This window comes from Diadema setosum, chromosome 11 (genome assembly GCF_964275005.1).
Source record: "Diadema setosum chromosome 11, eeDiaSeto1, whole genome shotgun sequence".
Lineage (NCBI taxonomy): Eukaryota > Metazoa > Echinodermata > Echinoidea > Diadematoida > Diadematidae > Diadema > Diadema setosum.
In genome coordinates, this window is record NC_092695.1 from 34,648,067 (window position 1) to 34,672,544 (window position 24,478).

Here is a 24,478-nt window from a genome sequence, read left to right on the forward strand (position 1 = left end):
TACAATAACGCCTAAATACTTAAATTTCGTTACATTTTCTAACAGTCTGTCTTCCACTCTAATTTGTAATGTAACTGACCTACATTTGTCCAAGACATTCGTGATTATTAGCCTATACTTTGAATTTATAATGTAGGCCTACAGTTTCGTTCAAAATAATAAACGGAAATGACTCAAAACTTAACAAATTGAAACTCGACTACACTGAATTAGATTAATACACAAATACATTATAAGTGATTTACCTCACCATTCATTATGTATATAATAATGATAATAATATTCTTCAGGATGTAAAAATTAGCCATGATTATACATATAACAGCATACAGCTGTAATAGTGTTGGGCTTGCGTCAAGGCCAGGCATCAAAATGGCAAAGGAGTAATGTAGAATTCCGAGCTTGAAATTGTATTGTCTCACCCCATCATACATTCAGGTACGTGTTATTCTGATGTTTTTCTTTTGACAGTTAACACTCTTGGTGCCTCGTGAATTACTTCTCCATAGTTAGGTTTACAAGTGATTTTGTGAACATCTTGCTCATCACATTATGGTACAGAAAGGGTAAAATTACGTTTCCTTCACAATAGGTTAGGCCTCTGTGATTGTGAGAATGATCATTTTGTGTGCTGCCCTCTACAGTTCATTACCGTGTGTGTGGGATCGGGCACTCTACGCTACGATACGGACATTGTACATACACTACGTACGTTGTACGTATCATGATTATACGCACCGCTTTTCCGGAATAAGTATACTAGTAATAAACTAGCTAGGCCAATGTTTCTACGTGCGTTTACTATTTTCGGTGTCTGAGTCAGGGAAGCAAAGCTCGTCTTCTAAAACATTCATCAATTCATAAAGCAGAAGTGGATCAGTAGAGGTCACTGCAGCTGAGGGAGAACATCCTGCGTGAAGAAGAAGAACAGCAATGCCGGAAAGTAAGTGGATATCAATCCGTGGGCACGGTGGGACCGTGTCACTGTCATGTCATCAATTCAGCCACGAATTGATGTCTATCGAGGCATCAACACCATCAAACATGAACATCAGCAGTGATCAGTGCCGCCGGTGTGGCAGTGATCGGCTGATGCTATATTCTACGGTCTTCAGCGTGGTCTTCTAACGTTAACTGAGTAGACCCTATTTCCAATAATCTTCGCAATAAATTTGCATGGGATCACTTTTATCTGTCTAGCTCGTGTGTAAACAAAATGAAGCTGTCCATACCATGTTTGTTGTGTAAATTTGTTGGCTTAATTCCACATTTGGAGTGAACACCCAGTCATGAACATGGTCCCATTTAAATTATGGATGTTCACAAAACAATTTTAACCAGATCTATCATTACTTAAATAACAGCCCTGTCGTGATAGTGATTGGTGATATAAATCAATTATGGGGAAACATGGAAGAACTGATTGATTTCCCTGCCCACCAGGGACATTTGAAAACCACGAAACGTAGCAGTACCTGTGAGCTCATGCTGGCAAAAATGCCTATGGGTGTTAACGTCAATTACCGTATGGTCGCCACCTGTGTGTAATTCTTGTGCATGTCCGGGCTGGCGAACTAATATCGGCACTGAATTTGTTAGCCGGCCACATATTATTAGCGTGTGTGTTATATACGCTTCAATGAAGGAGGCATTGTCGGTCACCGCGTTTGAAAATCTCCCTTAATCTGCCACCTGAAATCCATTCTAAATCAAAAACATCCTCGCATTAAAAATGGTTTTATCACCTGTTACATACAGTCAGTCCGCAGCACCCGATAATTCGCTCGTATTTATTCAACTCGTATGCAAGCCCGCTTTAGGCTTGCATACGTAATGAGCTGCGTAAGGGGATTTTGTCCTTGGGCTTTCGGCAACAAAAATACACCTTATGTTCACAAATTTGGTATCAAATTCAAGGAAAATATGTAAACTATCGTCACATGTTACTCAAATTATTGTAAATGAAAAATATCATAGCGTAATTTGAGCTTGAAAAATGATGAAAAAAGTAATTCGTGCAGTACACTTTCAAGACGTCAAAAAAATACCAAATTCACCTTGCGTCTCAATGAAAATGCTTTATTTGATAGTCCATCTCCTAATTTTTGTATCCATGTAAATATCTTGACAATTTGTTGCTTAATCCGGTCAGGAACCAGTAAAATATACATCGATGTCAGTGCTGATCAGCTTGAAACCGTGCAATCTCAAGAGTAAGCTCTCTCATTGGACAGCGCCTGCACTCAGCGCTTGCATTACGTCATTACGCTGCTACATAACGGTTTCATGCCACTTGCGGTTTCTTGGCACGCGTGTAGTTCAAGCGCTGAACGCACACACTGTCCAATGAGAGAGCTCTTTCGCGCCACTGTACACTTTGTGCGGAGCATACTTCTGGCTTAGGAGTGAATTTTACAGACATTTCAAAACGGAAAAACTAGTATAAACCATGCTTGCGTCTCCTTGACTCCAATATACGATGAGCATCTAAGTTTCCTCTCTACGAAAAAGCCAAAATCAGAAACAACAGTTTCTTAATCCGGTCAGGAACCAAAAAAGAACTTTAGACGACAAAATCTTCTGTGAAAAGCAGGTAAAATTTACGCAAATTCAACTGAATATATAGTCATGATAAGATCCGATGTTATAGGCAAATTTAGTATCAAAATAAAGATCAAAGTCTGGAAAACAATTTACCGTGACTTGTAGCCATGACGAATGTATGTACAAGTCGCTACACTGTGAAAACCATAGCCCTATCAAAGTCTCGCAAAATCTCGCACGACGAGACACCTTTCGAACGCAAAGATCGTCAACGAGAGTGCTGAATAAATCTTGCCGGATCGGCTCATTAGCATACGTGCTGCGGACTGACTGCATATGGTAAAATATATTTTGATTAAAATTATTTGTGTTTTTACGGAGGAAAAAGGTGTATTACGAATGTATTTTGAGAGTGATGAAAATCTGTCGCCCAACCTGATCTCCGATCGCGGCGCGCGTTACATGCGATGTGAATGTCTGGCGACCGTACCGCAGTGGTGACCATACCGTAATTGACGTTAAAAATGTAACTGTAAGGTAAGGTCAGCTAATCGGTAAATGGTCAACTTCAGTGTGTCAGTGGTGATTCTTTGCGTTAACCCTCTAACTTAACTTACTATAACACTAATGTTACAGCCCTGGCGCTGTACACAAGTGTCGTTCTTTGCACGGCGTCTGGTCAGGCTACCTTAACCCCGGAGTGCTGTAGCGTATAGCCCGACACAAACGTGTTGGGGTCGCCGATGCGGTTACGTTACCAGTGTGTATCTAAACCATTAAATCGCCGTAGAATCTACAGACTGTATGTCAATCAGCTGATCAGTGATATACAATAAAATGGTAGCGGTTACTCAATGCATATATTACGGCGGATTCTCTAAATATCCGAATCAGACCAGCCTTCCCACTAGTACATGGTGTCCCAATGCTACGCTTAAATCTGTGAGAGGCATTGAGCGAGGGCTTTGTTGTAGTGCCATATCACATGATACATAGTTTGTGTTTATTTTTAATGTTATTTCTTGTTATTTTAGACGAGTTTTCCAACCCACTGCCCCCAGGGGCCATGATGAGGCAGGTGTCGGCTGAAGAGGACTCTGGGTAAGTCCATCTCTACATTTGATTCAAGCCAGTAGAGTAAACAACTCTTTTTGGCACGGTGCCTACAGTGTATTTCTGGCAGGGGCACTTTCATTCATCAATAAGATAGCTAATGAACATCATGTGTGCTTACAACCTGTACTCCTACTTTCGAACACAAGCAGGAGTTACTCGCAAGTGTCAAGGGAAGTGACACCTGAGTGGGCCTTTTCATCAAAGGTATGAATGAAATGGCCCCGGCCGCAAATAGGCACCCTTTACAATGCCTGCCACAAACAGAGTGTTTAAGTCTAAATGTTGGGAAGTTTTCAGATAAAAAAGAGTGCAGTATTCTGCTCCCCTGCCACGATCTTCTGGAACAGGCACTGAAACATCACTGTGCTAATATACATCCATATTATCCTGCAAGTCTAACTCTTGTTTTCAGTGGGCACCTGAGTGTCACGGGTCAGGATCTAAAGTCAAATGATGGCTATAATTTGAAAAAGTATTCCTAAATATAAAGCCAAACTTCCTGCAATGTAGTGCTTGTACATGTTGGCAGTCAGCAACTGTCATTCTGAGGGAAAAGAATGCAAGAAAGAGAGAGAGAAAAAAAAAAATCAATATTTGACAAGCACATTTGGTAAGCTTGTTTTTGTCCTGTTCATTTCCCCGTACGCGCATACAGCCAGTTTAATCTACATGCTAAGTACATTAATATAAGTTTGCATTTAATAGGACAGACTTCCTTATGTCCCCCCCCCCCCCCACGTACATATATTTGGGAAGTGGTGAGTACAGCACGCATCCATATGTAAGCTAAAAAGGGTAGGGTAGTGTATAGTGGTATGGCAAAATAAGAGGGGCCATAGGGAAGTTTTTTATTGTAATGAATGACACTGTTGGAGCCTTTACTGTATTTGCTTTTCTTTTTTTTTCTTTTTTTTCTTTTTTTTTTTTTGGGGGGGGGGGTCATACACTGTATATCATTACACATCTCAAGCTGTGCACCCATCCATTACCACACCACAGGAACCATCACATGTTGACACTATACTCTCGATATTAACAAATTTACCTGATTTGTTGCAAGTATCTTTTACAAATATCCCTATTCCCTATTAACACATTTGCTAAAGCTACACTTCTGAAAAGCAGTTGATTCCCGGGTCACAAACACACAGAACAAAAAAAAAAAAAATAATAATAATGTCAGTTACTACCACAATATTGTATTGTTCTGTACCTCGTCTTGTGGTCTGTATCTGCTATTTTGCTGTATTGTGTACTCAGCATTTGTCAGTTATCATTCATCTTGATACTTTCTCAGACTCACCAAGCTGTCCAATGATGACTTCCGAAAGCTCCTGATGACGCCCAGGGCTACTCCGGGGGAAGCTCCCCCATCAAAGCCAGCACAACAGAAGCCGTAAGTAGTGTTCAATCCCATAATAGCATGGGCCCAGTACAGCTGTAAACCCAATATGAAATGTGGAATAAAATCAGCATGTCTCAATATTTCTGTTGCTTAATTCATTGTTTACAAGTGTGCTTTATAGTAACCCAGCCTCAAATATGACTTTCGTTTGGCATAAATGATTGTGATAGGTGAAAATGAATTATAGGCAAGGCTTTTAGAACAAACTTACTTTAAGTGGCAGTACATGCCTGTAGCAGGGGTAAATGCTTAATTGTGTTTTAGAGTTTTTGAGGGAGTACAAAGATGATATGCATGGAGGCTTTCTGTTGTTATGCACTCTGCTTAAAGAGAGAGAGGGAGAAATAGTTGTAGAGCTCATCCCAGAAGAAATTCTGCAACTGATTTCTCAGCAGCCCTAGCTTTTCAGCCTGTTGTAGAACAGCCAAGTAGGTAATAAGAAAGCAGCCTGCTAAAGTTTGTATACATTTTTTGAGGTCAGTTTTCTATTCTCTGCTCTTCTGTTTTTTTCCAGAGTCGTCAAAGAATACAATGAGGAGGATGACCCAAGGGTTAGAAGGCGGAAGAAAAAGAGGTGAGTGATTTTGATGGAAGACATGGCTATCATTTTCTCAACCATGTGTGTGATTTTCACTTGGCGCACAAGCCAATGAATTTGGCAAGACTCTCACAGTTTCAGGTTGGAGTATATTGTATGTAATACAAATCTCCCACAAGTTTATACTCTACTCACATGATCATTAAGATGTGGGCATATGTACCATGCAAGACTGTGTCAGGTTTATGTGTTTGAACGAGACTTGAAGCCAGATTATTGATGTCTTAATTTCTTTGTAGACTTCTTGCATCCTCTTGCTAAAATTTAGTGATGTTTTATATGAAGTTTTTGAATGCCGAGATGTAGGCACACATGGCATACAGGGTAGTTGCATGATAAAAACTATAGCTTCATTGAGAACCCAATGTAGCTCTCAAACAAGAACAAAAAGTGCCCCATTTTTGTTTGTTCCAGAAACAGAGACGACCAAGGTAAACTAATATGCTTTGCAGAGAACACCATATGTATTACAAAGTTGTTGTCATGATGTCATGAAGCTGTTGCAGTGCATTTAAAGGCTAGATATTTGTACATGTGAGATCATTTTGATACCCCCTGTTATATACAAAAATGATATGATGATGATATGATAATAATATTTTTCATCACTCTTTGTTGCCAGTTTTTATGCCAAACTCAAGAAGCAAGAGATGGAGAGAGAAGCTGAGCTTGCAGAAAAGTATAGAGACAGAGTGAGTATTACCCACTACACCCTCCCCTTGAATCAAGCACTTTGTTATATATAGAGCTGACACCCCCAGAAAAAAAAAAAAATCATAACACCATGTGGCAGCCATTTTCATCTTTGCTGTGAAAAAGAAGTGTCTATACCTTCTTCTTTTTCTTTTTCTTTTTGTAGTTTACTGTACTGCATCATGAGATGAAATGAGTTGAAAAGTATCTTAGTTGACACTCTGAAGAGGTTTGATTGCTTACTGCTGTTATAGCATTTAAATGCTGACAGCACAAAAGGATAGAGCTTGAAAATAAAGAATTCAGTGAAATAGTTTCTGAAGAGGTGGGACACCCATCCTCCCCCTCCCCCCCCCCCAAAAAAAAAAAACAGACCCAGGAAATAATGCATTTAAAAATTTTTGCATACATTGGCAGATATATTTATTTTCGTATTTACGGATTCTTACCTTTCATATCTTTGTATTAAATATTCTTTCATACCCAGCCATAGAGATATAATCGTAAAGAACACTTCAGAAATTAAGTGATATTGGTATTATTATTATTATTATTATCATTATCATTATAAATATTATCATAAATATTACTGTTCTTACTATCATTATTATTATAAATAGTATTATAAATACTATTATTGTTATTATTATTATCATTATTGAAGTCATTATTATTATTATCTTCATTATTCTTTAATAGAATCTACATTTGTATTAGATGCAGTTGGCAGGAATGCCCCTCATCAAGAGTATGTGCCCATTAGTTGTGTTATCATTCCTGGGGTCTCCCTTCCACAACTATTGCAGCGTCACTACAAGTAGTCATATTCGATGGTATGATATCTCTCAACAGGCTAAAGAGCGGCGAGAAGGCAAGACTGACTATGAGGAGACAGAGATCGTCAGTACCACGGCCAATTACAAGGCTGTGGCTCCCAATGCACCAGCGTGAGTTCAGCTTCATTTACTATTTATATGTATACCAGTATACAAATGATGCACAGGACAGAGTGGATTGGTGAGAATTGGATGCGCGAGTTTAACTTTGGAAGTGTTTAAACCCATGAGCACAGCAAGAGGATTTTAGACTGTTCCAAAGGTAAACAAGAGCATCCACTTCTTACTGATCCACAAAATAGGCCTGTGCATCATTTGTGTTAAAATGTCATAATAAATTTATGAAATGGAACCATTTTCCCAGTCCTGCATTCCGGTACACCTACTACACTATACAAGACTTGAGCCATGTGATCAGATTTTACCGGACATGCGTTCGGATTTTACTGAATGCATGACTCAGTGTGGATCAGTAAAAATAAATGCATGACTATTGACCAATCAGATTGCAGAGATTCTAAAGCCCATTTTATAATTTAAATTTAAACTCTATACTCTACTTGTATGTTTGCCCCTCAGTGCATCTGCCAGCACACTTTCTTTGCTGGTTAGGGCAGATGTCTTGGCCCTTGCTGTTTAATGAAGAGGGCTTGTAATTTCCATTTGATTCCTGCTTTTCCACTGTAATATTTCATTCCATTTCTGATTCAACTATTTATTTATTTCATACCCGGTACTTATCTGTATGTGGACACAGTGAATTTGATGTAATTACCTGTATGGCCAAGTTTGTTATCAAAGGCATTCATTTAAGATGTTAAAATACCTTGTATGTGGAAGTTTTCCTGGTGTTGACATTTTCTATGCATTTTGCTCACTACGATACAAGTGCAAAATTAATGACTTGCATACATTTTGTCTACTATTATACCTTGTGTACATGAATTTGTACTGTTGCTAGTAACATGTTGACAGTCAGTGAAATTTTTAAACACACTATATTTGTCTTATTTGTTAAATTGTGTTTAATTGATTGTGCAAATATTTCCTCTGTTTAGAGTTGCGTGGCATGGTGTGCTGCAGTGCTATATAGAATCTGCTGGTAAATTATAGGTTGATGTTGTCACATTTCATATACCTGCATATGTTACTGGCACAACATAAGATACAAATATAATTAAAATCATTGATGGATGGAATACATTAAGGCATAAAGTAATGTTTTTACATGTATCTCTTCTCTTTGAATTGTATTTGCAGAGACTCAGCAGCATCCAATAGAAGAAAGCAGCTTATCGAGGAGAGTAAATACCTTGGTGGTGACATGGAACATACTCACTTGGTGAAAGGGCTTGACTACGCCCTCTTGCACAAGGTAGGACACTAGCAAACACACTTTGCTTCGGCCAGACCACGTGTACACCCCATCCTCTTTGAAAACAGAATTAGAAATGGTTCAAGGAACTATGGTGCATTCTTTACTAAGTGGTGTTAATGAACCAAGTCCAGACTCCAATTCTCTGGTGTACCTTCCTGAGAGGTTTGCATCATGAGAAATGCTCTAATAACTGCAGATGATGTTGTCAGTGTCACTGTGAACTTTGTTTCTCCACAGTGAAAGCAAGTGAAGACAAGTCTTTTATTGTTAAGGAGTCATTTGATTCAGCCATTGCTGTAGGTACCAAGTATTAATTTCTGTTCATGTGTGAGAAGCAGAAGGAATCAAGTCCATCTACTCTGTTCAGTGTGTCCACCCTTTTATCTGGCTCCTAATCATAAGAAATTTCTCACAATAATTAGAATTTCCTGCCCCTGGCTTGCAGTGTTTGTTTGTTTGTTTGTACTTTTAGTTGTTTTTTGCAAGCAAGTTCCATGCAAGGTATTTGCTATTTGCTACTTTGTAATAAGCTTCTTCTTTTTCTACCGTGCACATAGGCATACACATGAACAATGTGAACATACATGTTTAGGCTCAAATGCAGAAGCTGAACACACACACCAAGTTTATGGTACTATATGTGTAATGCATTATTGCACTTAATGTGTGTTTTTCAAAGTATTTATCAAAGTATGTTGAGTTTGTTTTTGGTCAGGAAAAAATGCAGAAATGATATCACAAATCAAGTGATAATCACAATCCTCGTTTCTTCCCAGGTGCGAGCCGAGATCAACACTAAGGAGAGGGAGATGGAGGACACTCTAGAAACCACATTCCAGAGCAAGTCCAAGGACATGTAAGTTGCCCCTTTAAATGCAGGAATTCTCTCACAATCTTGGCTAGCCATAAGGGAGAGATTGCTATTATCTTTATACCCCCGCCAAACGAAGTTTGAAGGGGGTATATAGGAATCAGCGGACGGTCGGTCGGGCGGTCGGTCGGGCGGGCGGTCGGTCCGTTGCAAATCTTGCGTCGCGAACTACTTCCTTAGTTTTCAACCGATTCCCATAAAACTTGGCACAGATGTGTGCCTTGGGTTGTAGATGTGCAAGACGTATTTTTTGACAGTACCCAAAAGTATGTTGCCATGGTAACGGCATATTATGGGCAAAAATGGGTACAAATCTTGCGTCGCGAACTACTTCCTCAGTTTTCAACCGATTCCCATAAAACTTGGCACAGATGTGTGCCTTGGGTTGTAGATGTGCAAGACGTATTTTTTGACAGTACCCAAAAGTATGTTGCCATGGTAACGGCATATTATGGGCAAAAATGGGTACAAATCTTGCGTCGCGAACTACTTCCTCAGTTTTCAACCGATTCCCATAAAACTTGGCACAGATGTGTGCCTTGGGTTGTAGATGTGCAAGACGTATTTTTTGACAGTACCCAAAAGTACGTTGCCATGGTAACGGCATATTATGGGCAAAAATGGGTACAAATCTTGCGTCGCGAACTCCTCCCACAGTTTTTGATCAATTTTTATGAAATTAGGTACAGATGTTCATCTGAATATGTTAAAGGGAAGGTAAACCCAAAGAGCAATGTGGATTGAGTGAAAGCAGCAACATTAGTAGAACACATCAGTGAAAGTTTGAGAAAAATCGGACAATCGATGCAAAAGTTATGAATTTTTAAAGTTTTGGTGTTGGAACCGCTGGATGAGGAGACTACTACAGGATATGACGTATGAGTGGACAACAATACAAAGAAAATATAAAGGATATTCAACAAAAATTCACTTTTCTAGAATTATGAAAGAGCAGTGGACCAACCGCTTTCAGAAAGCAGGGGGAATAATTGCTACCCTTAACATATGTCAATATCAAGTTGATGGAATATGTAATTTTCATGAAAAATGGATTTTTGTAGTATTTTCTTTATATTTTCTTGATATTGTAGTCCACTCATACGTCATAACCTCTAGTAGTCTCCTCATCCAGCGGTTCCAACACCAAAACTTTAAAAATTCATAACTTTTGCATCGATTGTCCGATTTTCTTCAAACTTTCACTGATGTGTTCTACTAATGTTGCTGCTTTCACTCAATCCACATTGTTCTTGGGGTTTATCTTCCCTTTAATGTGCAAGACACATATTTCCGCAGTGGCAAAAAGTGCGTTGCCATGGTAATGGCATGTTATTGGTAAAATATAGGGCAAAATGCTTCATGGAAAAACTGCTTCATCAGTGTTCTTCCAATTCTCATGGAATTCATATTGAATGTTTGTCTTAGGATATAGGTCAGCATGACACATTTCTTGACAGTGACAAAAAGTATGTTGCCATGGTAACAGCTCACATATTATGAGCCAAAATGATGGAAAATTTTGTGTTGCAAACTACTTCCTCAGTTTTTGCCCAATTTCCATGAAACTTGGTACAGATGTGTGCCTTTGGTTGTAGATGTGCAAGACGCATTTTTCGACAGTACCCGAAAGTACGTTGCCATGGTAACGGCATATTAATGGCAGAAGATCAAGGAAAGATCTTGCGGATTTAACTACTTCCTCAGTTTTTTGACCAAAGCTTATCAAATGTTGTTTTGACCAAAGCTTATGAAATGTTGTTTGGCGGGGGTATAACCAGTCGCTGTAGCGACATTTCTAGTTTGTACTTGTAGTTGATTTATAGTTTTTTCTTTCTTTCTTTCTTTATTGTCAATGTTCATTCGTTTTGTAAAGTGCTTAGAAAATTTTTGTAAGAGGCGGTATACAAATTTTTCATACTATCATAATTATTGTCATCCTTTAATTCTTTCATAACTGACCATTTAAATTTAATTTATTCTGTTTTACCCACAGAGTTGAAGGTGAGCCAATGTAGCATTGTGATTATTTAAACCCTCTTGAGAGAAAGAGGAAAAAGAGCTGAACACTCTTTGACCCACCAATACTGTAGAGTAAATTTGTGTATAAGCATGCTGGCCATTGTTAATGAAATAATGAAAACAACCTTTTTTGATCGTTGTTTAGTACTCAGCCAGTATCTTGTCAACTGAGGTATGCATGTTTTGTATGTATTTTAGTTTGCATATAGATTAAGTAAACTATATAAAAATATTGATTGTAGTTTGTAACAATCAATGTGTAACTTGACACTTTGATTTGAATGCCTGTGCACATGTTTTATTTCTCTTTTGTCATTTGGATTGAACCTTTTCTTCTTTTATTTTGTTTCTTCTCCAGAGATCATGAAGAAAACATTCAGTTTAAGAGCCGCACGGGTAAGTGACAGCTTTAGCTATGTTTTATACCATACTTATCACAACATGGAGGTTCTAGGTACTTTCATGTTATCACACTTTGTGCTCCACTCAATTTGCATCTATCCTCACTATTACATTGTCAAAAGAAAAGGGTCATATTGCCCCCTGAGAGAGATCTGCACATGTCAGTGTGAAGTGCTGGCAAAGACTGATCATCATATGAATTTGCCCATTCAAATCGTGTATGGAATACTTTGTGTGTGTGTGTGTGTGGTGTGTGTGTGCGGGGGGGGGGGGGGGGGGGGGGGTGGAGTTTAGCGTCAATCTGTCTTGTGAGACAGTTGTATACACCCTGCATAAAAACACCAGTTTAACTCTCAGTGGAGCACTTCCTGTGGTAACTAAACAGGCCAACTGTAATACTGTATACACCAAGTATTTCATGACTTTTTATTTTTCACACATTGTGCGAATCAGGTACTAATGGCGAATTTAAAAACACGCTAGAATATGAACTCTGATCCCGACATGAATGTGATGTGCACGCTTACATTTCTCTGTTCAGTACTGCACTCAGCAATCACAAATTTAACCACTTGCAAAATTGTCAGTAGGTCCCAATTCAAAATTTAAACAAAATAGACTTGCTAAATATATGGCATATACAGTATATTGACAAAGGGACATACTTCATTGGTTTCTTCTGTCAAAAGTATACTTATGTATTTGTATTGAATGAGTTTGAAATCATCCAAATTCATGACCCAATTAAAATTATTTTTACTCCATTACGTAATGTCAAGCCCATTTGAGGAAAATATATACCATCAGTTCAGAGGCTATGGTGGTCTATTGGTTGTATTTCTCATAAAGTTTCCCTTCATCATGCGTGTAGATGTGCCAATTTCTTGTTTGTTTGGGTTTTTTTTTATTGTGAATGTATATATTCAGTATCTCTCTGTCTCTCTATCTGTCTTACCCTCTCTTTCTTCCATTACACAGCCAGGAATGTCTACCGCATTGTTTTCAAGACACATCAGCCGCAGCGGAACGAGTCCTTCCTTCCCGGCCGAATGGCCTACCAAGTTGATCTGGACGATGAGTACGCAGAGACGGACATCCCGACTACTGTCATGCGGAGTAAGGCTGACTGCCCAACTGTTGAGGTGAGATCTTGTTTATTTCTGTGCCTGAACATTCTTTGATGTTGCAGTGTCAGTTTACTACTGAAGAAATGCTCCACACAATGGCGAATATGCAGAAATCTAACTCGACACAAATGTTTGCCATGCGCTTTCCTTGTGTACTGCATATCCAACCACACAGCTCAAAACCCACAAGAAATAGGCCAAAATTAATTCATACTTTCCTGCATAGTGTCAAGAAAGCTCTACACTTTAAAATGATATGCTTGTATAACTTCTTAAAATTGGACCATCCTACGCTGTTTAAAAAGTATCTGAAAGAAGAGAGTTGACATATTCAGTTTCATGGAAAAGGGAGCAAAGAAGATTTATAGACTGGCCAGTCCCCATGGGGTCACTCAGGCATGTTGTACAGAAATACCAATGAAACTATGTTCTATTTCCTTGTGAAAGCATCGCTTGTCCAAAAAAATATGGACCCAGAAAACTACCTATATCTCAGTTTTCGATTTTGTTTAAAGCCACCAGATTTTGACAGTAGGTAGAAGGAACATTACTTTCCCAGGTAAGATAAACTTGAATATTTGAGTTGGTTTACCAAAGTGATATATTTTGATCCATTACAGAGAACCGTAATCTGTTTTTAACATTCCAGTCTCAAACAACATTGACAACAAACGACATCGTGATCAACAAACTGACCCAGATCTTGTCATACCTGCGCCAAGGTCAGCGTGGAAGGAAACTGAAAAAGAAAGACAAGGGTAAGTACCAACCCATCTTGTAATTGTCTATCAACAAGGAAAAAATGGCACAGGTAATACTGTGTCAGAGCCTCTTTTAGAGACAAAAGCAGAGATAATGAAGGAGACACTTGAAAGCAAACTTAATGTGTGTGTGTGAGCTTCTTATCTACTGAAACAACAGTAGATCTGAAATTTGTCAGTTACTGCAGAAAGTAAACTTAATCTGCCAGTGACCATGCAGTAGTCAAAGCAGAGAACTAACATCCCTCCCTCTTCCTCTTCCCCTGCGTAGTCTTGCATCCTCTAAAATCGTACCCCTGATATGCCGTCTCTTTTGTGAGGTACATATTTTCTACTCTGTGTTTGTTTGTATTGTAACAATGCATTATTTGGCATTGATTTGTATTCATTAGCAACCAGAGCTGTGTGTTCTGTTTGCTTTTGTAGTTCTCACAGTACTACACTACAAATTGTCGGCCTCTTTATTTCCTTTATTTTGCCATGTGCCTTTTTCCTGATGTGTTTTCAGATGAGACTGTCATCATTTGCCACAAAAAGAGAACTAAAATTAAATTAAATCAGTCAAATTTGAAGACTTCCCCACGATGAAAAATCTAAACCCAGTTTGAGTCATCAGTAATCTGCATGGGACTCTTTCATAGATTTGATTAAATTGTTATTTTCGCCGTTCATCAAACTTGCTTTCAGGTAAACTGAAAGATGACAAGCTGGACAAGATGCATGGTGCTGATGATAGGTAAGTAATGCTCTCACTGTAAGGATTTTTTAATGTAGTATTCATTCAAGTTTGTGATCACAGAAAATAACAGAGAACCTCCCATATTTGATGCATATTCTTTTCTCTGTAAATTGTACTCATCTGCATTTATCTGAGTTTGTTTACATGCCAGTCTGGTGAAGATGCTGCAACAAATGACGCTGATTGAAATAACTTGAAAATATTAAATCTGGCTCTTCATGCAGACCTGTTCACATTTCCGTTGTGACAAAGAGTTTTTGAAAAAAGTTTGTGGGAAATATCAAACTCATCCATTCTAATATTAGAAAATGTTAAAATTTTGTGTAGTTCCACGTGTTGCCTTCTCTAGGCTGAAAACTCTCCAACACTGTGATGTCACAATAGAAAGGAATCTAACCAAAATCCCTTTGTACAGGAAATCAAAGGAGCTGCAGAAGACATAGAGAATAATATTTGCAGTAACCTACAACTGTATCTTGGTATGGATTTAAACATGTGTACTTTTCATAAAGAAAATGGGAAGATTTATCAAAATTCTTTACTTTATTTAATCTTTTACTACGGTGACATCATAGATTGTTTAAAGGTTTCCGTTGAGAGAGGACAGCACATGAAATTAACTACAATTCATAACTTTTGAATGGGCTATCCAACTTTCCTCAAACTTTCTCTGAGTGACTTACTAAGCTTTTTCCAGTCACAGAATCCACATATATGTTAAGGGAAACTTCCCCTTAAGTCAACAGTAGTAACATTCATTCCTTTTGTTTTCCACAGTATCTTTGGTGAACTGGGTGGTTACATGCCTTCTTACACAAAGCCCAAGGAACCTGTCAGGTCCAAGGAAAAGGAGAGAGACAGGGGCCGGGAAAGGGAACGGGACAGGGATCGGCCCCGGGACTACGAGAGACCCAGCGAGCGGCCCCGGGACTACGAGAGACCCAGCGAGCGGCCGCGGGACTACGAAAGACCCAGCGAGCGGGAGAATGAGAGGGAACGTGAACGCGACAGGGAAAGGGAAAGGGACAGGGATAGGGACAGGGACAGGCAGAGGGGAGATCGGCGGGACTACCGGGACAGCGACAGAGAGAGGAGGCCCCGGGCCAGCTACTTTGAGAAGCCCAGGGAGGCAGATGAGGTGAGCACCCTTTTCTCTTTCCTTCACAAAATAGCTTATATCTTTTTATGCACTAAATATGTCAATCAATTGGTAATGTGTTACATTTGATGATTGCTGTCATGTCATATGCTTGGTACAGTGTATATATATTTTTTAAAAATCTCAACTGTTCATGATTAAGTAAAAAGTAATGGTTGCAACTTCCACTTCATCTTTCACTAGAGTCTGGAGATTACTCTCGGATTGATAATTCATGGCTTATTTGTACAATACCCTTATGTCATTTTTGTGTCGAATATGAAATTTTTATGACTGAACATTGCACACTGTAGGCATTATTACACTTTATTGATATGAGTAGAATCCTCTTCCATTTAAAATTCTAATGTTAGTACGGTAGCTTACTTGTGGTGTGATTTTTGAACGTTTGTTACTTGTAGTAATGCATTCGTGTGTATGTTTGTGTGTTTGTGTGTGTGTGAACTAGCATATATGATTTTCTTTCTCTTTCTTCACCTGACTGTCACTTTATCTTCACCTCACATTCGTAATACTGCTACATAACTCACACCTACACACACCTGCACACACACACACACACACACACACACACACACACACTCGCACACACACTCTCTCATTCATGAGTACATTTGTATCTTTGCCAACATCGAAATCCTCACAGGCCACTGGAAGAACAATGAAAATTGAGATACAGTCAACCTTGCCTAAGTCGAATCTACTTGGACTGAAGTAATAGCTTTCGACTTAGGGAAAATTTGACTTATGAGGGATAAACATCAGTAGAATACAAGTGTATGAAGAGAAGAAGACTTGAAAAGACCTTCGACTTAAGCGATTACTCGACTTATGCGAGGTCGACTTTAGCAAGGTTGACTGTATTGATGTTTACTGTCTATGGAAATGCATGCGGTGCCTTTCCATCTTCCCATTCTTACGAATCCTTCTTGTCATTCATCATTATTCCAGGACTTTGACAAAGCGCCCTCTGCTGATAAACTCCTGAAGAGTATAGCTGAAAAATTTGGAAAGGTAAGTGTTTCTGAAGTTCTTATGTTTTAATAAAAATCTATTTTTAGAATCCAAATGCTAATGAAAATTATTCTGAATGAAACCCTCTTCCACTTACAGTGAGTGTCACAGCATTAATTTGACTGAAAAGGTGTACAGCACTACAAGCTAGTAGGGTAAATGTAATTCTTTTTTTAGAAGTTCGTTGCTGCATCCAGGAAGTTTCATTTCATATAATTTCATGTAACAGTTAATTCCACTTCTTTTCACCTCATTCCTAATTATTTTGCCTAAGAGGTAATGACTGATGTACATAGTGAAGTTTGCTTCATGTAGGAGATGAAGAAATTGTTCGCTGTGAGTATTGAATATGTAATTTGAATGTTACAAAGTCGATGTTACAAGATGATGGTGTGACTATGTAGTGAAACAAAGTCCATAGACTCTTTGTGCATTCCCATGGAGCGATTTGCTGGTTGTGCATTTGTGTTATTTATTTATCTTATATGCTTTGTTTGTGTCTTGACAGCCTCCACCGCAGGAGGACGAGTCTCGATTCCGAGCGGGATGGGAAAACGGAGAGAAATATCCTTTTGCTCATGCTGTCTCTAACAGCGTTACATCCATGTGCTATAAGATAATCAGTCACCCTGGCATTTTTTTTCCTGTTAAAAGAATAAAACACCACAAATCCATTGATGTAAAATGGTAACTCGAGAAAAGATCTGACCCACATTTAGGGGAGTGCGAGTAAAGTCTGCTGATGCTCTGTTCTCAGTAAAGAAAGTCCAAACTCTTACGTGGCAGCAAGCCACTTGTCAGTCGTTAAAAAGAAAGAAAAATCATGACACTTAAATTTGTAATTGGTCCATCCCATCTGTGATTTATAATGAGGATCTTTTTCTTTTCCTTCTGCTTTTTTTAAAGGCATATGTGCCCTATTAGTTTCCTTCACCTCTGCACTCCTTTTGATCTATAAGATAGTTGATAGATAGGAAAGCAAGCAAACATAAACAGTTGTAAACCTCATGTAGTGATTGCCTCTTTCAATTCTTTTCAGTGTACTTTGGTCAATGTTTTATGTAGGTCACGCAAGATATTTTTAATATTGCAAGTGCATACACCTTACTCTGTGTACATTGCAGAGGATCTTCAAAAGTTTGTGCATAAAATACACTGACCTTTGATTTCCCTGTACTGTGGATACTTTTCATACTTCGTCCAACCGTTTGTGGCACATTTTGGCAGTGAAATTTTGTATTGTTTGAAAACTACAAGTGTAGAGAATTTGAAATGATCAATATTGGGAACTCAATGTTTGGTAACTATATGTGTGGCGCTCCGACAAAATGAGTCATAAGTCGCACGGGGACTTTTCCCGTAATGAGCCGAAAATGAAGGGGAAGCACTACTCGGGTCGAAATTTTTTTATGACGGATTTTGATTCCTTGACGTTTTATCTATTTGTACAGAAAATTTCAGCGTGTAAAAATGAGGACAAGTGTCCCAAATCACAGTTTTTCTGAGACAATTTTTTTCGGTTACATTTTTTTCGAACGCTCGCCTTTGCGCTGCGTTTCGCACCTATTGTTCTTGCCCGATTGAGACTCCGCCTCCGTTGCTAGGGCGTATGCTAATGAAGCATTGCTCTTGACCCCATTGAAGACAAAACAAAGCATGGTGCGCGTGGCGGCGTCGGCGGCGGCGAGGGCTTAATTACGCAATAACAGTGAGCTGACCAAGGCTATCGATTGCATGACCAGCGAGTTGCGTTTGATACATGCACCACATTTCATGAAGTGGTGATTGATGTGACGCACAAATGGCGCTGAAAAAAAAAAATTCCAACGAATGATCACGCAAAATTTATGATACTTTATCAATGAGCTAATACATGATCACATATCGAACTTGAAACCTCTCTCTATGTGTGTGTGTACTTTTACAACTTTTATTGGCCTCATTAATGAATTCATTAATGTATAACTGTCGTTCCCTGGTATGTGACTTGCTGTTTAAAGTTCATCTTTGGAGATATAGCATGGCATAAGTTGTCAATTATTCTCGTCTTTATAAAGTCGACAATTCGCATGATAATTTAAGCCAAATGTGTGTAATGCGTAATTTTATTTCCCCGGTTAATAAAACTTATTGCCCTATTTTCTTATGATGGTTTGGGCCGCAACGGCATGAAGAGAAATCGGACGACAAACATTATCAATGCCCAAATAGCTCGTGTTCTCTTTGGAGGATATTCTGACTCTTGTCATTTGTGTATTAGAAGTAGGACCTATGAGAAAGTGACAGAAAGCTATGTCGCTACTCAAAAGTGTTTTTCTTCATTTTTTTTAAAAATCAGAATGTGTGTAATGATAGTTGTTTGTCGTGTCTTACGTGTAGCTGACATGTGAGAGGTCAAGTCTGCAAAGAACTTGGCTAACAGCTTTGCGAAGTAGCAGCGCTAATTGCCTATTGAATTGTGTATTCTGGGGAATTCCGAATGAAAGAACTCGGACGACACTGTTCACGCCTTGTATCCGAGTAAACCCGGCATCAACGAAGCCTTGAACAATGAAAGGTAACTTCCTGCTATCACGGGGTGGATAATCACGCAACCAGTACAATTCTGTTTTTCGCTATTGATAGCAGAATTTGTGACGTAACGGAGCGACAGTGTTGGAGGATCGGCATTATGTCTGCTAATATGTAAAAGATTTTTTTCAGTCCTCTTTTGTGTTCAGAACCACAGCCAGGGACGCCAACTTACTTTATCTCCTACAAGCTATCGTTACTATCTTAAAACGTGAATTTTATGAAAGGTTGAAAGTGATCGCGGAATCAGTACTTCTGCGTGACACAAGGCTTTTATAATAGCATACCAAGCTTAAATCGTTTACCTGTATAGAAAGGGCGGGAATACACACTTATCGCAATCATCCGGATTTGAGAGTGATACACAGGGGCGGATCCAGGGAGGACCACAACCGGCGCACGCCCCCCCTTTATTTTTTGTTGAAACAAAAGAAATAAAAAGAAAAAAATGGGGGGAGGGGTGCGTGCGCCCCCCCTTTATTTTTGTAAACACGCCCCCTCTTTACGAAATTCCTGGATCCGCCCCTGATACACTCTACTATTTTTCTTCATCTTTCCCCCGACAAAGACCATGGTAATTCAAAACAAACAAGCAAACAAACAAGCAAACAGACAAACAAGCAGTTGCATTATATCAGAACGTACAGAATTATTGTGGTTCATGCATAGGTCATCTTTTGATGTATAGTAGTCATTTGTTGTCGTTTTTATAGCGTGTCCTAATAAATGCCTTTAGCGAAAACCCAACATAACTTTTATCAAGGAGGGAAGGGAACTTAAATTTAAATATAACATAGTTTATAGAAATCAGACATGTAAATAAGGCAGTCATATACATCCGCATGGCCGATTGTAATCTCTTACTTTGACTATTAAACATGATCGCCTGCATTTACGTGCTTTTTCTAATTTCTTGAACTTTGCCTCATTTTCTCTTTTTTCTTTAAAGAATTGCTCGCAACGTTTAAAAATCGTGACGCAGTCCGCTTTCCCACAATTAAATGTTCCATTTGATTCGTCACTTATTGTTGATCGGGTGACGACAAATGTTGGAAACTCGAGCGATAATACATGGCATTTTGTTTTGTTGGTTTTCGTCTCATTGCTCAAACGAATTTTGACTACGATTACAGAGGTATCATCTACGAGACTTATCTGATGGTTTTTAATACAGAAATGATCATCAATCAGCAAGGATTAATCAACAAGTCATGAATTCACTTTACCCATCATGTCTAATCGAACTACGACATTGTTGAGGTAACCGCGCCTTTTTATTTTCATAGTTCAAACTCATTCTTGGCATAATCCAAACAAATAATTCTTTATATAATTTCTCAAAATGCTCAAAAGATGGCCATAGTCAAAACTTTCTACAAGGATTGCACACGGCAATCTTTACTGGCCTAAACAAGTTTTCTAGAGCTATCAGTTCCCCCTATGACGATGATGTCGTTTGCGTTTCGAACTTGTACCGAACTACTTTCAAAACAGCTATTTCCTTTATGGGTCGATTAATGAACCAGTCTTTTGAATTCATAACCAACATTTGTAATCGTAACCATACAGTACCATATTGCTGTCAATAACAGTTGGAAAATGTAAATGCTATAATAGCATGAAATAAATGAGTAACGATTATCTTCATACATTCTAATTCCTAAGTGATGCCGCTGCGATAATGACACATGGTTTGACTACTGCTTCAAGCAAATAAAAGGAAAAAGGAATGGGATATACTTCTAATGATGATACCACCCCGTACAATGCATTCCACTGTATTTGGTAACATTTGGTTACGTTTCTGTGCGCTTTACGTACGGAAAATAGAAGGCAGATTGATTCCATTAACATGCTAACACACAACGCATTCAAAATGTTTTTTGAAATACACCGTGTACAATGTAATGTTTTAGTATACGTTTTGAAACTTTGAATTTGCGAGTCCTTTGTAAAGTTATAAGGGTTGTTACATTATCAAGCAAAAATTAAAGTATATAGGGATTCGGATTTGCTCAGAAGACTAAACATGCTTTATATGGCGATCGCTCGCAACAGAGACAATCCGTTTCAGTAGATATACAATGTAATTCTGTTTTCATAAAGAGAAACGTAAAGAAGTCAAGTTTTTAACTTCATTTAGCTTTCTCACCAATTGAACTTGATTTGATCTGCCACGCATGATATCGCTGTATGTTCTATTAATTCTATCAAATTATTTCATTGGCGTGCTTGTTTTTTATGCGGAGTATTACAGGTAAGAATAGTCACTAATTCATTGAAGTTCATATTATTCTTTGTACGATTATGGCGTGTTAGTTGTTTTGTATTTCCATTTTTATGATAATATCACGTGTGTATCTGATTCTGACCACGAAAATATGGCGACTATCTAAATGCGGAGTATGTACTGTAAAACTAATGTCTCCTGCCAGTATAGACAAACTAACTTCTAGTCTATCCCCGCTTGAAATGGAATCTAAAAAAAAAAACAACAAAAAAAAAAACGAAGTTCGACTTTCAGCAGATTTCAACCGTTTTGTATAGTGAATGATACAATAATGATTGTATCTCATGGAAGAAAACTAGTCTCCTTGCCTGAATTTTAGCTGCTTCCTTTTCAAGCTTGCGGGAAAGAAATAGCTGAACATCAATCGCAATCATAAGGAGAGACACATCCTTAAAAATAAACACAGGAGTACTGAGACATATACTACTAAATAAAAACGGGCCTCTTTGATGTTCTGCAACATTACGACCATGTGCGTAATTTAAGGGTTTTTAGTACACGCAAAGAATACGATCTCAAAAGACGACTATCGTTAATTAACTTCATTTTGAACCCCCGCCTACAATGGGTTCTCAGGTTCTATCTAGATATTGGTACTTGCTAAACGCATCCTCTTTAGTTTCCATTGACAACAACTACATGGGAGGAGAATGGAAGCAATCAACGCCCTCGCTAAAAGACGCTTCTCGTAAGACGTATTGCGTGCCCGCCTATGTCAACGGCGTAAATCCATACTGAGGAGTGGGGGGGATGATCGGCGATAGTCACCATCACCACGATTACAAGCCCATAACCGAACCGGCGCAGCCTTGAGGGGGACGGGGGGTGAGAGAAGCTTGGTAACCCCCCCCCCCCCCCCCCCCACACACACACACACACACTTTACAGGGATGGGATGTCTCACTCTTTTGCATGAAATATAAAGTGGGAGGAGAGTGATATATTTCTGACAAACTGTTACAAGCGAGCTTGAAAATTGTGACATTTAACAGTCCCAAAACTGTCGTTTGTGACTGTATTTTGTCCGCTTTGGAAATTAAGGGGGGGGGGCACCAGGTGAAACTGCTGGCAATTACTACTGACAGCAACATCAAGAGAATGGCATAACAATTAAATGCGAGCGAGCGAAGCGAGCGAGCTTGAAAATTTTGACATTTTACAGTAAAAAAAAAAAAAAAAAAACTGCCGTTTTGGGCTGTATGTTTTTCGCTTTGGAATATTAAGGGGGGCGCACAGGGCGCAACTGCTGGCAGTTCGTACTGGCAGCAACATCAGGAGAATGGCATAACGATTAAATGCGAGCGAGCGAAGCGAGTGAGCTTGAAAATTTTGACATTTTACAGTCCCAAAACTGCCGTTTGTAGCTTTATTTTTAGCTTTGGAAATTAAGGGGGAGCACCGGGCGAAAACTGGTGGCAATTACTGGCAGCAACATCATGAGAATGGCATAATGATTAAATGCGAGTGTGCGAAGCGAGCGAGCTTGAAAATTTTGACATCTTACAGTCCCCAAAACTGCCATTTGTAGTTATATTTTTCGCTTTGGAAATTAAAGGGAACGCACCGGGCACAACTGCTGTCAATCACTGGCAGCAACATCAGGAGAATGCCATAGCGATTAAATGCGAGCAAGCGGAGCAAGCGAGCCTTAAAATTTTGACATTTTGCAATCCCAGACAATGTCGTTTGTAGCTTTATTTTTAGCTTTGGAAATTAAGGGGGGGGCACCGGGTGAAACTGCTGGCAATTACTGACAGCAACATCAAGAGAATGGCATAACAATAAAATGCGAGCGAGCGAAGCGAGCGAGCTTGAAAATTTTGGCATTTTACAGTAAAAAACTGCCGTTTTGGGCTGTATTTTTTCGCTTTGGAAATTAAGGGGGCGCACAGGGCTCAACTGCTGGCAGTTCGTACTGGCAGCAACATCAGGAGAATGGCATAACGATTAAATGCGAGCGAGCGAAGCGAGTGAGCTTGAAAATTTTGACATTTTACAGTCCCCCAAACTGTCGTTTATGGCTGTATTTTGTCGCTTTGGAAATTAAGGGGGAGCACCGGGCGAAAACTGCTGGCAATTACTGGCAGCAACATCAGGAGAATGGCATAATGATTAGATGCGAGCGAGCGAAGCGAGCGAGCTTCCAAATTTTGACTTATTACAGTCCCAAAACTGCCGTTTGTAGCTTTTTTTTTTCGCTTTGGAAATTAAGGGGGGAGCACCGGGCGAAAACTGCTGGCAATAACTGGCAGCAACATCAGGAGAATGGCATAATGATTAAATGCGAGTGAGTGAAGCGAGCTTCAAAATTTTGACATCTTACAGTCCCAAAACTGCCGTTTGTAGCTATGTTTTTCGCTGTGGAGATCAAGGGGGGAGCACTGGGCGAAAACTGCTGGCAATTACTGGCAGCAACATCAGGAGAATGGCATAATGATTGAGCGAGTGAGCGGAGCGAGCGAGCTTCAAAATTTTTGACTTATTACAGTCCCAAAACTGCCGTTTGTAGCTTTATTTTTAGCTTTGGAAATTAAGGGGGCACCGGGTGAAACTGCTGGCAATTACTGACAGCAGCATCAAGAGAATGGCATAACTATAAAATGCGAGCGAGCGAAGCGAGCGAGCTTGAAAATTTTGGCATTTTACAGTAAAAAAAAACTGCCGTTTTGGGCTGTATTTTTTTCGCTTTGGAAATTAAGGGGGCGCACAGGGCTCAACTGCTGGCAGTTCGTACTGGCAGCAACATCAGGAGAATGGCATAACGATTAAATGCGAGCGAGCGAAGCGAGTGAGCTTGAAAATTTTGACATTTTACAGTCCCCCAAACTGTCGTTTGTGGCTGTATTTTGTCGCTTTGGAAATTAAGGGGGAGCACCGGGCGAAAACTGCTGGCAATTACTGGCAGCAACATCAGGAGAATGGCATAATGATTAGATGCGAGCGAGCGAAGCGAGC

The 24,478-nt window shown here is 39.2% G+C and overlaps 1 protein-coding gene across 1 annotated transcript in view; it reads left to right on the forward strand.

Moving 5' to 3' along the window:
* The first annotated feature begins 868 nt into the window (after positions 1-868).
* Positions 869-24,478, forward strand: part of LOC140235287 (protein Red-like) — a 36,269-nt gene continuing 12,659 nt past the window's right edge. The window contains exons 1-15 of the mRNA XM_072315317.1: positions 869-943; positions 3,579-3,645; positions 4,958-5,056; positions 5,580-5,639; positions 6,286-6,355; positions 7,209-7,303; positions 8,453-8,567; positions 9,347-9,426; positions 11,819-11,856; positions 12,841-13,004; positions 13,639-13,747; positions 14,438-14,486; positions 15,267-15,627; positions 16,600-16,662; positions 17,171-17,226. Coding sequence (XP_072171418.1) covers positions 934-943; positions 3,579-3,645; positions 4,958-5,056; positions 5,580-5,639; positions 6,286-6,355; positions 7,209-7,303; positions 8,453-8,567; positions 9,347-9,426; positions 11,819-11,856; positions 12,841-13,004; positions 13,639-13,747; positions 14,438-14,486; positions 15,267-15,627; positions 16,600-16,662; positions 17,171-17,226 — 1,436 coding nt within the window. The 5' untranslated portion in view covers positions 869-933. The remainder of the gene's footprint in view (positions 944-3,578; positions 3,646-4,957; positions 5,057-5,579; positions 5,640-6,285; positions 6,356-7,208; positions 7,304-8,452; positions 8,568-9,346; positions 9,427-11,818; positions 11,857-12,840; positions 13,005-13,638; positions 13,748-14,437; positions 14,487-15,266; positions 15,628-16,599; positions 16,663-17,170; positions 17,227-24,478) is intronic.